Source organism: Lacerta agilis, chromosome 4 (genome assembly GCF_009819535.1).
Source record: "Lacerta agilis isolate rLacAgi1 chromosome 4, rLacAgi1.pri, whole genome shotgun sequence".
Lineage (NCBI taxonomy): Eukaryota > Metazoa > Chordata > Lepidosauria > Squamata > Lacertidae > Lacerta > Lacerta agilis.
In genome coordinates, this window is record NC_046315.1 from 67093021 (window position 1) to 67108917 (window position 15897).

Genomic DNA, 15897 nt, shown 5'->3' on the forward strand with positions numbered 1-15897 from the left:
AGCCATCCTTGCCAGTAGCCACAGATAACCTTAAATTTCACTAATTTGTCTAATCCACTTTTAAAGCCATTCAAATTGTTAACATCAATACTTCTTAGAATCTTAGAATTATGGAATCAGAGTTGGAAGGGATCCTAACGATAATCTAGTCCAACCCCCTACAATGCAGGAATATGCAGCTGTCCCTTTTGGGGATTGAACCTGCAACCTTGGTGCTATCAGTACCATGCTGTAACCAACTGAGCGAATCCCATAGTTTAACCATGCACTACCTTCTTTTGTCTGCCCTGAACCTTTCAACATTCAGCGTCATTGGATGACCCTGGATTCTAGCATCCTGAAAGAGGTACTAAAATCTCAGGAAATTTGGAGGTGTCATGTAGAAGTGGATGCTTAAGTCTAGAAGTCTGGAGGTGGGTGGATTCAGTTTCTGGTGCCTGATTTTGGGGCCTCAGCATTTGCTCAAACATCCCAGTCCCAAACACCAGCCCAAACACCATCTCAGGATAAAGCTCCCTAGACGTTAGTGTTTAACGTGACAGAATGAAGATAAATGCTTTTGTAATAAGCTGATTAGAAATAAAATGGCCGAAAAGATACCCCATGAAGTAAATAAGTGCTATATATCCGAGAAGACCTTTGAACCTTGCTGTAAAGCCTGCATTCTAGGCACTACAACATGTAGCCAAAAAATAAAGATATAATGTCATATAAGTATATCTGATGGAGAGAGCAGCCTTTTATGCATATGCTCTTTCCAGCCAGTAGTTACACTACTTCTAATACATGAGGGGAGGGAATCAAATCTATTTAATTTTTAGTCTTTCCTGTAATCTATGCTTAGGCTACAACCCCATTATTTGGGAATTTACCCCCATGGAACACAATGAGACTTACTTTTAAATAGATATACAGTCGTACCTTGGAAGTCGAATGGAATCCGTTCCGGAAGTTCATTCGACTTTCAAAACATTCAAAAGCTCCTGCAGCCAGCAGAAGGTGCAGAAGCCCCATCAGATGTTTGGCTTCCAAAAGAACATTCGAAAACCTGAACAGACACTTCCGGGCTTTGATTGTTTGGGAGCCAAAACGTTCAAGAACTAGGCTGTTATACTTCCAAAGTAAGACTGTATAGTATTTCATCGTGTGTGTATCTTTTTGCATGCCCAAAAAAGATCCTTCCCTTTTTTCTGCATTTACTGCTACATTCACAATTCTATTAATTGTTTCAGCTTAAATGTAGTGCATCTTCAGACTTCTCAGGATTCATCATGACATTTCCATTTGTACTCCATTTCAAGCCAGTTCCCATCCAACTTCAGAGCCCAGCATTCTTCCTCACAGAAGAGTGCAGACCTAATAGCTTTTTCACTTTTTATTCTGCCAGGCAGTTCCTTGTCACATAGACTTGTTACATTTCTCTCTCTTTGCCCATTTCGTTGTTTTGTGGAACTATGCATCTCCAGTGGGGACCGGTAACACTTACCTTACCATAGATATCAATAAAACAACAACAACAACAACAACAACAACAACAACAACAACAACAACAACAACCAAGTACTCCATAAATGAGCAGTAAGAGACTTACCACATCAGCTTTTTCATATGTGTGTGTGTGTGTGTGTGTGTGTGTATAGGTGAAAAGAGAAACATTCTGTAGCTGGTTGATATGGATCCACAAGAGCTAGATGGATCACTTCTCTGTAAATGATCAGGCAGATTAGATGTTTGGAAGTGTATCTTATTCCCATTAGTGTTCAGTGAAATTCAGGCTTGTATGCATTAGACCTGTCATTTATATGTATGGAATTTACTTATTTATTTAGGTTTTTAATATGCTCTGGTTTCTTATAATTGGCTTTAATGTTTATACTATTGTCTAAGTCACTTTGGGTTACTTTGTGGAAAAGATGATGAATAAATACTATAAATAACAAATAATAATCCAGGTGCTGGGGAAAAGGTTAGGATGAAATTCCTTCCCTGAATGGAGATCATTACATCTCCTTGGCAGCAATGCCGTTGCCAATATTGGCTTGGCCATAACATACTAGTACAGATGGGAGAAACTGTCAACTTTGGTTTCTCTTTGTTCTCATTTTTCGAATCTTAAATTCAGTTCTCCACATTTGCATATCTTATTCTTTTCTAAGTCCTTATGAACATTCATCAGTGTTTTAGCACAATTTTGTGCTAAAATGCTGGTGAATATTCATGAGGACTTTTGTTTCAGAAAGTGTGAATTACTGTAGGCAGGTTTACCTTGAGGTGTAAACCGAAACAAATTTCTTTCACATCTCCACATTCTAGACATGTTACAGATGCGGAAAGAATATATTGTTGAAGTATGACCTGGTCAGGACCTCAGTATTTCATGAAAAACAATCAAAGGGCAATTCATTGGCTTCTGTATTTGTTTTACCAATGGCCCCAGTAACACAAGAAAGAAGCAAGTGAACTCGTTATGACGCAGTAGAGTGAAGAATAAAAAAAAAACCCTGATAAAGTGACAAGTTATTTTTAGAAGCAATCATTTCTCATCTGTATTTGACATGTGACGACATTCAAAACTGCACATTTTGTTGCTCCCCAGAAATAGGTGTCATGAAAATAAGATAGAACTTGCCTCTTTATTTCCTTTGTGAACACTGGGGTGGATGAACAAAGGACAAATAAGACAATGTCTGCATCTTGTAAGTGAAAATAAATCTAATGGGTGTTTTTTATGATCATGCTATATACAATGAGCTTAGAAGTATTGCGAGGTGACAGGTGGAATGAGCAACATTATAGAAATGTAATACATGAGCCTCTGTGATGAATGCATTACAAACACACACACACTATATAGGAATGCCCTTTAAGTGCTTTTACAACTATTACTTATATAGCAGTGACACAATACTGGTAACAATATTCATAGTCCTATTGTAAATGTTTTATGTTCACTTTAAAAAATAAATAAAGTCATTTTACAACATTTACAATTGTGTAAATTTTAACGCATTTTGTTCATATGGCTCTTTCTCAAGAATAAATAGTTAAGGAAGCTTTCTGTCAATGATAGCACAATCGCTGTATAATAACCTATACAGGTTACTTCAGTTGGGCTTGCCCCCAGGGGAGTGGGCATGGATTGTTTGCAGTCTAAGAGAATTTGTCACATATCAAATCACAAAGGATTGCTTCCTGAAAAAGTACAATCACATACTCTTCCTGTCACTATGAAGATGTCAAAATATGTTTGAAGTGGGTACAACCCAGAAGCTTCTCTCCAAAGCCTGGTACTTCACTTCCACCTGCTGAAGTAAAGAGGACTATAGTTTTGCCCAACAAAGGGAGAGAAAAGTCGCTGTCCTGCATGGGGAGAAACATATAGGAAAAGCTGTGGCCAGCAATAAGGTAAAGGTAAAAGGACCCCTGGCCGTTAGGTCCAGTCACAGACAACTCTGTGGTTGCGGCGCTCATCTCGCTTTACTGGCCGAGGGAGCCGGCGTACAGCTTCCAGGTCATGTGGCCAGCATGACTAAGCCGCTTCTGGCGAACCAGAGCAGCGCACGGAAATGGCATTTACCTTCCCGCTGGAGCGGTACCTCTTTATCTACTTGCACTTTGACGTGCTTTCGAACTGCTAGGTGAGCAGGAGCTGGGACCAAACAACGGGGGGGGGGAGCTCACCTTGACATGGGGATTCAAACTGCCAACCTTCTGATCGGCAAGCCCTAGGCTCTGTGGTTTAACCCACAGCACCACCTGCGTCCCTGTGCCCAGTGGTAGCTGGTGTTTATTGAAACTAGTAGGGTAGAAGGCAGAGACCCCAACAAAACACAAACAAACCAGTTTGTGATAGCAGAAATGGGTTCAACACAGAAGCTAAAACCAAAAAGCTCATACAACAGAGCCTTTCATAACTTCCATATTGCTGTACTCAAACCTCATTTTAAACTGCCTCTTCCCCCTCAGAGTCTTTCCCTGTTCACTCTGCTCAAACCCCTGTCATTGGTTAAAATTACCACTTATTTCTGCTCAATTTCCTCAATCCCTGCTTTAGTCAAACATCTATTACTGTTTAAAGCTGCCACTTTATTTTCAATTTCCTCCACCCCTGTTTTAATTAAACTTCTGTCATTGTTTTAAACCAGCACTTTCCCCTCTATGGCTCCCCTTCCTCACTTCCATACCATGACCGCTAGTGTTGTTATGTAGTCTGCCTTCCCTTTTGCTCCCTTATCCCATCCTGACTTCATGTAAATTCAGGATTGTGATGCAGTATAACAAATTGTCCAGTGAGAGCTGTGCAATGACAGCTTTACATTTTTCCATATTATGGTGGTGATGGTGGTGGTGGGGGAACCATAAAGGATATATTTTTGAATATATGTGATACTGACATAAAATGCTCACCCCTGTCTTTTGTTGCATTTCATCTTTGTTTTTTCTTCCCTTGCTTTTATTAGATAAATGCTTTTTAAGTTACAAATGCTATGTTCTAAAAGTATAAAACCTAAAATGAATATAGGCAAGACCAAATGCAAATTTGAAGGAATAAGTGTTAGATGTGGCAGTTGTGTTATTCCATCCATTAATAACACTTATTCTTCAGCAAAAATTCTGAAAACAAAAAGTTGCAAATATCTCTCCCCCTCCTCACACACACACCCTATGTGAGCAAGGCACACATCATGAAGGACACAATTCACTGAGTAAACAGGTTGTGGTATTGAGATTTTCCTTTGAGTAGTTGGCCCATGATTTAAATATCTCAAACTGGAGCACATACTACTAAAATATAGTTCTATTAATTAGTAGATACATTAATGGAGTGGGTTGGGTATTTAAAAGCTTGACTTTGATGTCAGTAATAGCAGTAAGAATTAAAGAATTAAAGCAGTAAGAAGTACATCCCTTCTCAAAGTGCTGAAGGAGAAAATATCATTCCTGCAGTCTCTTTAAATCCTACTTCACATTTGCTTAAATTATGACGAGGTGGCAGACCTGCAGGTGGTGTTTCATGAAAAGTCTCTTTGCGCCTGAATTTCATTAGTTTTTAGAGTGAAGAACTGTGACACAATAGAACCTAAAGAGGCCTCTGGGATGGCTTGGAGAATGTTTCACTTTTACATTATTATCCAAGGAAGAAATGTAATACACTCAAAAATACACCTAGAAAAATAGATACATTCAAAGATTGGACTGGAAGAAGAAAACACCACAGAGTCCAACATTCTGCTGCAAGCCCAGATTATCTAACCACTGGCCCTTCTCACAACAATCTATATCCAAAGATTTTTGGCACAAAGGTAAAAGGTAAAGGTACCCCTGACCATTAGGTCCAGTCATGGACGACTCTGGGGTTGTGCGCTCATCTCGCTTTACTGGCCGAGGGAGTCCGCAGACAGCTTGTGGGTCATGTGGCCAGCATGACTAAGCCGCTTCTGGCGAACCAGAGCAGTGCATGGAAACACCGTTTACTTTCCCGTTGAAGAGGTACCTATTTACCTACTTGCACTCGGACATGCTTTCAAACTGCTAGGTTGGCAGGAGCTGGGACTGAGCAATGTGAGCGCACCCCATCACAGGGATTCGAACCACCAACCTTCTGATCGGCAAGCCCTAGGCTCAGTGGTTTAGACCACAGCACCACCCACAGAAAGGTAGAGCGGGTACAATTCATAAAGGTGCCCATAGGCCAAGATACTCTATGGCCTCATTCTGAGTTAATGCTAAACTATGATCTAACCTTAATGGATCGTGAGTGAGCTTCAGATTCTTGCACTCACACCTACTCTCTCCACCTCTGGTGCATCTCTAAGTGGGAGATCAGAATGTTTTGCTGCAATCTTCAGTTCACATTAGTTTAGGATTTGTACACAGTGCTAAACTATGACTAATTTAAACTAGATTCTATTGATACAAGTTAGCTTCATATAAACCGTGGTTTGAAGTTGGCTTCCTTCAACCATAAGTAAGAGTAACCACAGTTTGTCCAGATTCTGATATAATGCTACGAAAGCCCTGCTCTGTTATTGTAATAGTTTTAAAACAACAATCGAACAATAACTACATTAGACTTCTTAACACAGTGCTTAAGTGCAAAGTGCACAGTTTTCTTTGTAGGAAAAATGATTAATGCATTTGGAATTCTTTGTGTGTTGAATCAACGAACAATAGAGTTGGAAGGGATCCTGAGGATCATCTAGTCCAACCCCCCATAGTGCAGGAAAATGCAGCTTCCCATATGGGGATTGAACCTGCAACCTTTACATTATCAGCACCATGTTCTGACCAACTGAGCTATTTTGCTGGACCATTTATATCCTTACTTTCATTATGCACTTACCAGTTTGTGGAACTGCCTAGAGATTGGGGCACTCCTGGGAAATAACCACCCACAGACCTAAGACGATGACACAGTGACAGGATGGGAAAGGGGAGGAAAGGCTACCTTTCTAAATGGCAACTCTTTTTGCATGCTAAGAATAAGAATGGCAAAATTCCTTAAGCCCAGTACTGATACAGAAGAACTTCTGACGCTTAAATACTTCATTTTCACGCAAGAACATTTTTGCATTTCATTAGCTAAAATTGTGTTGAGGCATCAGCTACTGTAAACAAAACCTTAACATATTCAGATGTATGCACTTGAAGTAGAGAGGAAAGATGAATATGTGCCAAAGATGAGGAACCTCTCAAGATGTTGTAGGACTGAAACTTCTAGCATCCCTGACCACTGGAGCTGTTGGAGCCCTAAAGTCCAACAACATCTGGAAGGCAACATGTTCCTCATCCCTGATATATACAGATGAGTTCAGTCCTGTGCATATGGAAGGGGAAAAGATATACCAAGGAAAGTTAAAATACCAGGGCTTGGAATTATGGCAAGTACGCTTTTTCAATGCACCATAGCACTGGAAGTTGACGAGCAGCACATACTAAAATTATTTCTTCTTCAATGCTATTCGATGCACATAAAGCTCTAGTACTGATTTTTTTTCCCCCTCAGTGGAAAGCTTTGCAGTTTCATCTACTCTGAAGTATCTCTTGAAGAATCAAGAGGAATTACAGAGGGGAAGATGGGCAGTGCTTTTGAAAGGAAAGTACAGTGAAGAAATGCCCTTGAGTATGGCAATCTCCTTATGAGATTTGAAGGTGGCGGGATAATTGCAAGACAGAGGCAACTCACCGAGACCTTTCTCAAGGGAGACACTGTCATGGCTCCAATAGCAGAATCAGTATCATGGATCTCCTTTTCTGCAACTGGGTCAATGCCTTCAAGTGACAAGAAAGGAGATTCCGACTAAACATCAGGATGAACTTTCTGACAATGAGAACTGTTTGACAGTGGAACAAACTCCCATGAGAGGTGCTGGACTCTCCTTCCTTGGAGGTTTTTAAGCAGAGGTTGGCTGGCCATCTGTCTACTTGACCTTCCTGCATTACAGGGGGTTGGAATAGATGACCCTTGGGGTCCCTTCCAACTCCACAGTTCTATGATTCAGTACAATTTCTTGTAAACTGGAAGTGTTTTAGCGGGCCAAAGTGTACACCACTCTTTCCCTCACCGTCCTCTTGAGAAGGCACATGAAGGCTCCCCTACACATCAGTCAATATTAGTTGTTCTTAAGATTTGCCCCCAAAGACATGACCTTCCCAGCTTAGGTTGTCCATTTCTTCCATGATTAGAACCTGTCAAGGAACAGAATCCCCAACTACAACACAAACCTCTGGAGGATACAACCCTTTCTTCAGTGGTTGCATTTCAGGTTTCTAAATCATAAATCTCAGCATCTTTGCATGCAAATCACTGATAAACAGAAGAAATCAGTTTAGCAAAGCTTCATTTGCCTCCAGCCTATATAATTATATATAAGAATCAATGGAGAAAGTGTTGGCTGTTCCTGTGTTTCCATGAATGTGTCATGGCTCCTTGTGTATTAGAGCAGGGATGGGGAACCTGTTAGCCTCTGGGTGGACTACAACTCCATCATACCTGGTTATGGTGAGAAAAGCTGAATTCAAGAAGATCTTACATTAATTTCTCATTAAGTCACGACAACACTGAGCCTACTGACATAATGAAGGCATCCTGTACACATCACAGTTATTTATTTAGGAGCTCATCTATTACAACCCTTATTTATCTCAAAGCAAGCAGCATGCACTGAGCAGTCCTCCATAGGTCTAATATGTGGTCTTATATGTGGCCCAATACACAGTGGGACTCAAACTGACTATCAATATGCAACAGAAAACACCCACAGGGGATGTTCATGAATGAGGATACCCACAGATACCTTGTAATACAGAGCTAGGGAAGCAGGTTGAATATTTATTGTTGCAATCGCTGTGTAATCCATATTTGTTGTGTGTATATCTAGAAATAAGTTTCTGCTTTGCATATGCAAACAACTTATGCAATATTTATACTATTTATAAAATCTTGCTGCTAGTTTACACCCCACCTCCCTATTTCTCCTTATCACTCTCATTACCATCAGTGTGTAACTCTGGCGCAGAAACTGTGGCCAGCTTTTGTGTTTCCCTCCCTTAATTTGCCCTTCTGTTCACAAAGGTGCCGACACTGTTGCATCTTTGCCTTGCACTACACTGCCCTATTAGCTTTGTATATCTTAATGCTGTTAGACACTTGAAGCTTGTTCTGTACTTGCCATCTGTATACAATGCAAGCTGTGAATGAATTTCTTTGCAGACATTGTTAAGAAGGGGAAAAAATGAAGCCTAATCATGAATTCCCCTCTGGGGAGTCTCACATTGCTGAAGGTAAACTTTGCTCTCTGTCTTTCTGGTTGACATTTGGATTTAGGAAGAAGCAAGAAGCAGCAATAGATTTAGCTGCATTCAGTTTCTTATCTGCCAAAGCACTCCAACATATGTGCTAAAGGATTTGGTTGCAGTAGTGATGGTGACACTCCAGCAGATATTGGCAAAACTTCTCTACCATCACAGAGGGCGGCCAATATGATCTAGGGAAGAAGGAGTAGGAAAGAAATCGACTTCATAAAGAAGACAGCAGAAGTCTAGGTAGGCAGAAGCATGCCTTCCACATATTTTCCAGGAAAAAAAATAGGGAGATGCTCGTTGTACCAAATTTATCTGTATACCAAGAGTCGCTTTGCATACTCCATCTGCTCCAGACTGCTCCCAGGAGATCTTTCAGGACAACACTACTCACCTTAGGGGAGCATGGCAGCTACTCCTATGTGGATGTTGGGTAAGTATGTGTGCTGGAGGGTCACAACATCAGGTTGTGTGGAAAAATAACAGAAAGATGCTGCCTTTGCTGAAGTACCAGCAAACCAACCACAAAAAGTTAGCTGGGGGTTGGAGGAGGCACCACCACTGCCCCCATCACTTTGAAGAGAATGAGGGGTGGCAGGGGGAGAGATGAAGGCCCACATACAGCATGATTCCCCCCCCCCCAAGCAAAGAAGCACACTCCTAAGGGTCAAGGTCCCTCCCTCCCCCAACAAAATGTTTGAAGGGGCCGCCCTCCCAAAGTTGATGGGCATTGCAATTCAAATGGTGCCATGTCTTGTGATTATGTGGGGTGGGGCTTACCTGCCCCCCTGCCAATATTTTATTCAAGCTGGCACCCGTGCCACCAAGGATAGGCCTGCAGGATGAGTTGCAACCTATGGCACGATTTATGTGTGAATTGCTTTTGCCTTGGATCCCTACAGCAAGAATAAAATAATGGCATCTCAAACTCAAGCTCTATGACTGATCATATTGCTGCTCTGATCTCAGTTTTCTATTTCCCCCCTTTCAAACATAGGTGAAGCTGCCAAGCTCTGTCTGAACCTCTGACTGACAGCACTGGCCGATCAAGTTCTGCCCCAGCCCTCCCACAAAATATCTTTTGAAATGGTGATGCTGGAGATTTGAACCTGCGACCCTCTATATGCAAAGCACATACTTCTCTATAGAGCTAAGTAGCATACTTTCAACCTCTAATGACAAGGGATCTGGCAGCTATATGTGTGTTGCTTCTTGCAAACTATCCACAAAAAGCTGCTCGTGTATTGCTTTATCTTCCTCGCCAATCCTTGACAGAAATAGACCTTGCACAATCTTGGACATATTTTTTGGAAGGTCACATTACTTGGTTGTCACACCACTGACTTTATTGCTGTACCTCGAAGCCAAATAAGCACCACTCATGCCTCGTGCATTTCAAAGCTCTCTTAAAGGAATGCTGTGCATTTTACAAGACAGCCAAATTTGAGATGGGACAGGTCATCCCAAATCACTGGTGTTATATTAGTTTTATGTGATCTGATCATTTTGCTTTAAGGTATATAGTTCAAATACATCTTACTCTTTCCCCCGAATAAACATCTATGCATGAACAGATTAATTACTATAGTTGGTTCTCTATACAGGGAACTGTTTCATCAGATGGGCAATGAATAGCCTACAGGATGTACCATAGAACACATATGTGTTCTCCGCAATCTGAAGAATCCCTGTGTGCTGACTGAAAAGGGAAAGAGCATTTCTGAGTAAAAATCCTCAGCAATGGAGCAATCGGAATCTAATTTTCTAGAGATAGCAACAACCAATTCTACAGATGTCAGCAACAAATAAATATTTGCAAAAATTTGTCCAGTACACGTATTATTGTTTTTCTAGTTCAACTTATACATCCAATTCATGCTAACAGAATCAGATTTAGGGGAGTGCAACCTGCTGAGTACAGAGTTTCATGGGTGCCACAATTATGATGCAGGATGGAAGGTGGGGGTGGGCACCAGATTTCACTGTTGCACAGGGCACCGCTGAAATTTGAGCTATGAACATCTGAAAATAATGCTGCGGGGAAATGTAAGAGCAATGAGTTTTCAGAACACATCCTCCCCACCCTCGTGAAGCACATAAAGTTTTTCCAGGAAATGCTCACTGAACCATTCAGTGCAGTCCAAAGAAGCATCAGGTTGTGGAAGCATGCACAGGACTGCAAAAGTTCTGTATTTTTTAAAAAAACAAAAACAAAAACAAAAAAACAAAATTGAACCATGCTTTTGCATTATTGATACAGCAAAGTGAAGATTCCGTTTGTCCACTGTTTACAGAGTAACTCAATTAACAAAAGCAAAGCTGTGTCAAGAAGGAATCTTAAATACAACCCCCCACCCCCAAGCTCTCGTTCTTACAAAACAGCTTTGAGGTTTTTGGCAGTATCATAATAGCTTGCTTTGATTCACTTTACCATGTCCTTTAAAAAAATACTCCAACTTTTAAAAGCAAATGTATGAATACATTTGTTAGGATATCATCACTGATGCAACCTGTCAGCAAAAAAATAGCCTTGTATATCAAACTAGTTGACAGGCAAATTCTAACTTCAAGTTTCTAAAGTTCAGAACTAAGACATCACTGGCTGTCCAAAGTTTATCCTTTTGCGTGGCAAGGCCCCCAAACCAGCCCCTCGTTAGAATAAAATTCACACTGACACAGAATTTTGGTTTAAGGTTACTGAGCAAAATTTTAGGCCACAATTTTATTGATTACAAAAATGTGAGCGGTAATGGCTTAGGCATTGGCAAAGGACTATATCGGACTCCTGCCCCCTTTGCAGGCAGTCATTAAGGGTAAACCACCCAAAGAGGATGCCACATTGGGGGGGGGACCAGCCTGTAGCTCTCCTCGGTGTCCCCAGAGGCCTGGCATGGCCCTAGCCCCTCAAGCGGACTTCGGACAGGATCCAGGCCCTGGATTCCTTTAATGGAATACCTTTGATCAATGGAGGGGCAAGCGATGGCTGACCTCCCCTCCCCCACAAACCAATGAGCCAATGCCTAATCTTACAAAACTGTGACTTGGATGCATGATGAATAAAGCCCTTAATGGTCTACAAGAAGAGCTTTTGTTTCCCATGAAAAGGATTCCACCGGTTCAATTTTTTTGTATGTGGAACCATTGTTTATGTTCACTGTTAAGTTGACGTTGTGGAAAGGACTATCTCATGACTGCATGATCCCTAGAATTCTTTAAATGTATATGGGTGTTGTTGTTGTTGTTTTAAATCATTTAAAAAATATAACTGCAAAATATCTTATGGTGTAAAGGTTCAAATGCTTTAAATAAAACAACAGGCCACAAATATTCAGAGGACCTATACCATATTGCACAACCCAGAACTGTAACTGCCATTGAAACAGTAGAAACAGCTATAACATTGTCATATCTGCAATCCTATCCTATGAACTGCAGGTGGAAAGCTGGCCTTCACAACGGACTCTATGTGCTTTCCTGTTTTAGGTGGTTGATGGTACCTATAGCTGTGCACTGCTTCTGACCCCAGTACAAAAATAAGCATTCACAACCTTTACAGATTGCACTCACTTGAATTCGGTCATTGCTATTCTTTGGGAAAAACTGAGCATGCTTGAGCAAAGGCGTTCAAGCTGACAGCTTTGCAATGGATACCACTGGGGCTGTCGCAGACTTTAGCACTTTTAGAATAGATTATCACCATCAGAGACTGCTTAATCCTCTAGTTTCTCTCAGGGAATGAAAAGGAGGAAAAATATATACCAGCAGAACAATGTCATGAGTGCTGCTACGTAGTACACAAGTACGCTCATTTCTGGCCATAGAAATGTAGGTTTTTAAAGAAACAGATCTACAACCAATGAAAGTTTTAACCAAATATTAATACAACGATGAATGGTGGTATTGAGCAATAGTTATATTCAAGTTACTTGCTCTTCAGTAATCTTACAAGCAGGGCCAGATTTAGGTTTGATGAGGCCCTAAGCTACTGAAGGTAATGGGGCCCTTTATATGTCCAGCTGTCCTTGGTCAACAACAAATTGTCACTGTTTTTTGTGTTGAATATATGCTATATGGTAATTTATGGACCTAATAGGTATATAAAGCCATTTGCACATGCAGAATGTAGGCACCCTATATATAGAAATGAGCAATTCAGTGATATTTTAGGGAGCAGGCTAGCAGGCGGGGCCCATTACTTACATCATAGGAGCCTACACAACACAAAACACTGTTGCTGTATGTAGGTTTTATTTTATTTGTTTTTGATCTTATATTTTGGAAATGTACAACCAGGTTTTTTTACTTTAATTTTTTTGGGGGTCCCCAAGAGAGTGGGGCCCTAAACTATAGCTTATTTAGCTTATATGTAAATCCAGCACTGCTTACAAGAGTCATTGTTTGATGACTGTAGTCTCACTTTTCAAACTACTTCAAATCGCAATTCATAAATACCTTAACAGTCAGGGAGTGGGAACATCCATCATAGCTTTGGATATGTTGGTTTATTCCCTTCCAATTTATTGGTCATCTCATCACTCACTGGCTGTTTTCAATTGTATCAAAAAGTCTCTTGATTTGATAAATGACTATGCAAACAAAAATGTGCCTCCCATTTTTTTTCTGAACAATACAACTATTTGTCAGATTTGTTCAAGATTAATTGCTACCACAGTACTCAGTGATATTATCCAATCTGCCCAATATACATTTTTTTTACTATCACACATGCTACAGAGGAATTTCAAAAATAAAAATAAAACTCAGTAAGCCTGAATGTTCACGAATGATATATTTCCACACTGAACTGGTATCATTACAATTTCTCTGCAAAAACTGTAACTTGATTTTACAATGAAATGGGAGAATGCACACAGGTCCCTGTATTCAAAACCTTGCAGTATAGTTATGGGTTTACCTGAAAAACTGGATAAGGAGTGCTACTGCTTTCCTGACTAAAAGAGAAGGAGCACCAGAAACATATGAGTTAGAAGATTTACAGTATTAGCCAACTAAATCGTGGAGAAATTATTGGTAAAATTGGTAAAATTACTGAATACTGAGAGGTAGACAACTATTTCCTGTGTTTCAATAAAGATTACACAGTAATTTTGGGTAGAGCATCAATCCTCGTCATCTCCTACGTTCCTGCATCTTCCTACATTCCTATATTAAGACTAGTTGCCATGAGAAAACTACATTCTTTTTATGGGGGGGGGACCCATCTCTGTAGCCTTCTACTGCTCTTGCAATTCATAAGCGGGCGTTTGGTGCTAAATTTGGACTAGAAATGTGAATGAGGTTGAACTCTGTGCACTTGCAATCAAAGCGTGCCATTTCAACGTTCCTTATAAAGCAGGCATCTACTGCAGAGGTGAAAGTCAGTTTGCGGTAATTTAATAAATATGGCATTGTTTACTGAAAATAATTTTGTACTTTGCTTTATTGAACCAGAAATGAGTTGGAGGTGAACGGGTGGGAGGAATGAAAGGTGAATATTATCTTTTAGTGCTGCTGTTCTTCAGCTTGATTGTTTCAAGCACGAACTTGTTTTCACAGATGATTACCTCTAGAAATGGAGAGCCGTTACAATACGCTGACAAATAAATCAGGACCCTTTGCAGAAATGGGTAGATTAGCACTCCTCGGAAGCCTGTGCACTGCGAGACTCTGTGCCCTGAGCAATTTCTTGCTCTTTCTTGTTTGTCTTATGCCATCCTTTGTGAAAAGTCACCAATTTGTATGTTAGAATTCAAAATAATAACTAGCATTAACTAATGGATACAGTCTAGCAGAAGGAGAAGCACACTTAGCTGCCATTGATTTCAAAAGGGAACTTAGGCTGACGGTAGGTTTAGATGCTGCAAGTGCCGGCAGAGACCTGTGCAATCTCTACCAGCTGACCGCCGGTGCTTCATTTGTATGTGTGAAAAGGGATACAGTAGGGAAGGCTGTAACAAATAGATCTTTTAGTGTGCAGCACAGGAACTTTGGAACTCCTTGCCTATTGACATCAGGCAGGCGCCTCCTCTGTACCTGCTTAAGATTTTTGCTCAGGCGAGCCTTGTTCAGACAAGTTCAGAAGCCGTCCTGTGTTTCTATCTGGTTTTTAGTTTATTGTTGATTTTAATTATTTTTCTAATTTTCTGAATACTTGTTTTAACTGCTTTTTACTGATAATTCTATTGTTTTACTCTTTTCGTAAAAGCACTCTGAGGTTTTATTACAACCAAGGGCTGTATACATGTTGTGAAATAAATACCACTTGGAGAATTCTGACATATTAAGCAGTTTAGCAATGCTTTCAGATAAATAAATAAAAAGCTACGTATATTTCTAAAAGGCAATTAACTCAGGTGATGTAAAGCCACATAACATACCTACACTCCAGTCCATTTCTTCCAGGGCATCTCCATATAAACCGTGTTTGCTTTTTCCTCTGAAAGCTTGGGATGCATAAAGAGCTGTGTGGACCTGAGTATAAGCCACAAACAGAAGAAATGGTGCATTGGTGTTCCTGAAACAGAGAAAGAGAGAGGAGAGAATGTAATATGCAGTGAATTGCAATGCAAGGCATACATAAAAACCATTGCCACCCTTATACAAATAAAAGCCAGCTTTTGGAGTTTTTCTCTTGGTCACCTTCTAGAGCAACCTTCTTGGGTCATTCTGGTTCCACCATTCAGATATGTTTGAGGTCATTTCTCTGTGACTTGACTCCCATTTATTTATTTATTTAATTTATATCCAACCTTTCCGCCTGAAGGAACCCAAAACAACAAGTTCCATGCAACAAAGTAAATGGCTTTCTCATTGGAAATCATGCTCCAGGAGTGTTCCAGGAGTGAGAACAATGATTCATAACATATCCCTTCTCTCACACTGAGGATCAAGACCTGAATTTCTCACACCACCCACCAATGGAAGGGTTCTTTGCCTTGAGATGCAGGGCATACATTTTGAAAATAAGTACATTTTATTAATTGATAAAGATTCTAATCCTATACCCATAAGTCTTAGTGAAACCTGTGAAATCTTTTTCTGAGTAGACCTGTATAGGATTGCACTATAAATAATAATGAACACAATACACAAACA

General features: G+C 40.3%; 1 protein-coding gene across 6 annotated transcripts in view; it reads right to left on the reverse strand.

Moving 5' to 3' along the window:
- STS (steroid sulfatase) overlaps positions 1-15897 on the reverse strand; it is an 89494-nt gene that overhangs the window by 38894 nt on the left and 34703 nt on the right. For all 6 annotated transcript variants that reach the window (XM_033147444.1, XM_033147446.1, XM_033147443.1 and 3 more), the window contains exon 7: positions 15180-15316. In XM_033147444.1, coding sequence (XP_033003335.1) covers positions 15180-15316 — 137 coding nt within the window. The remainder of the gene's footprint in view (positions 1-15179; positions 15317-15897) is intronic.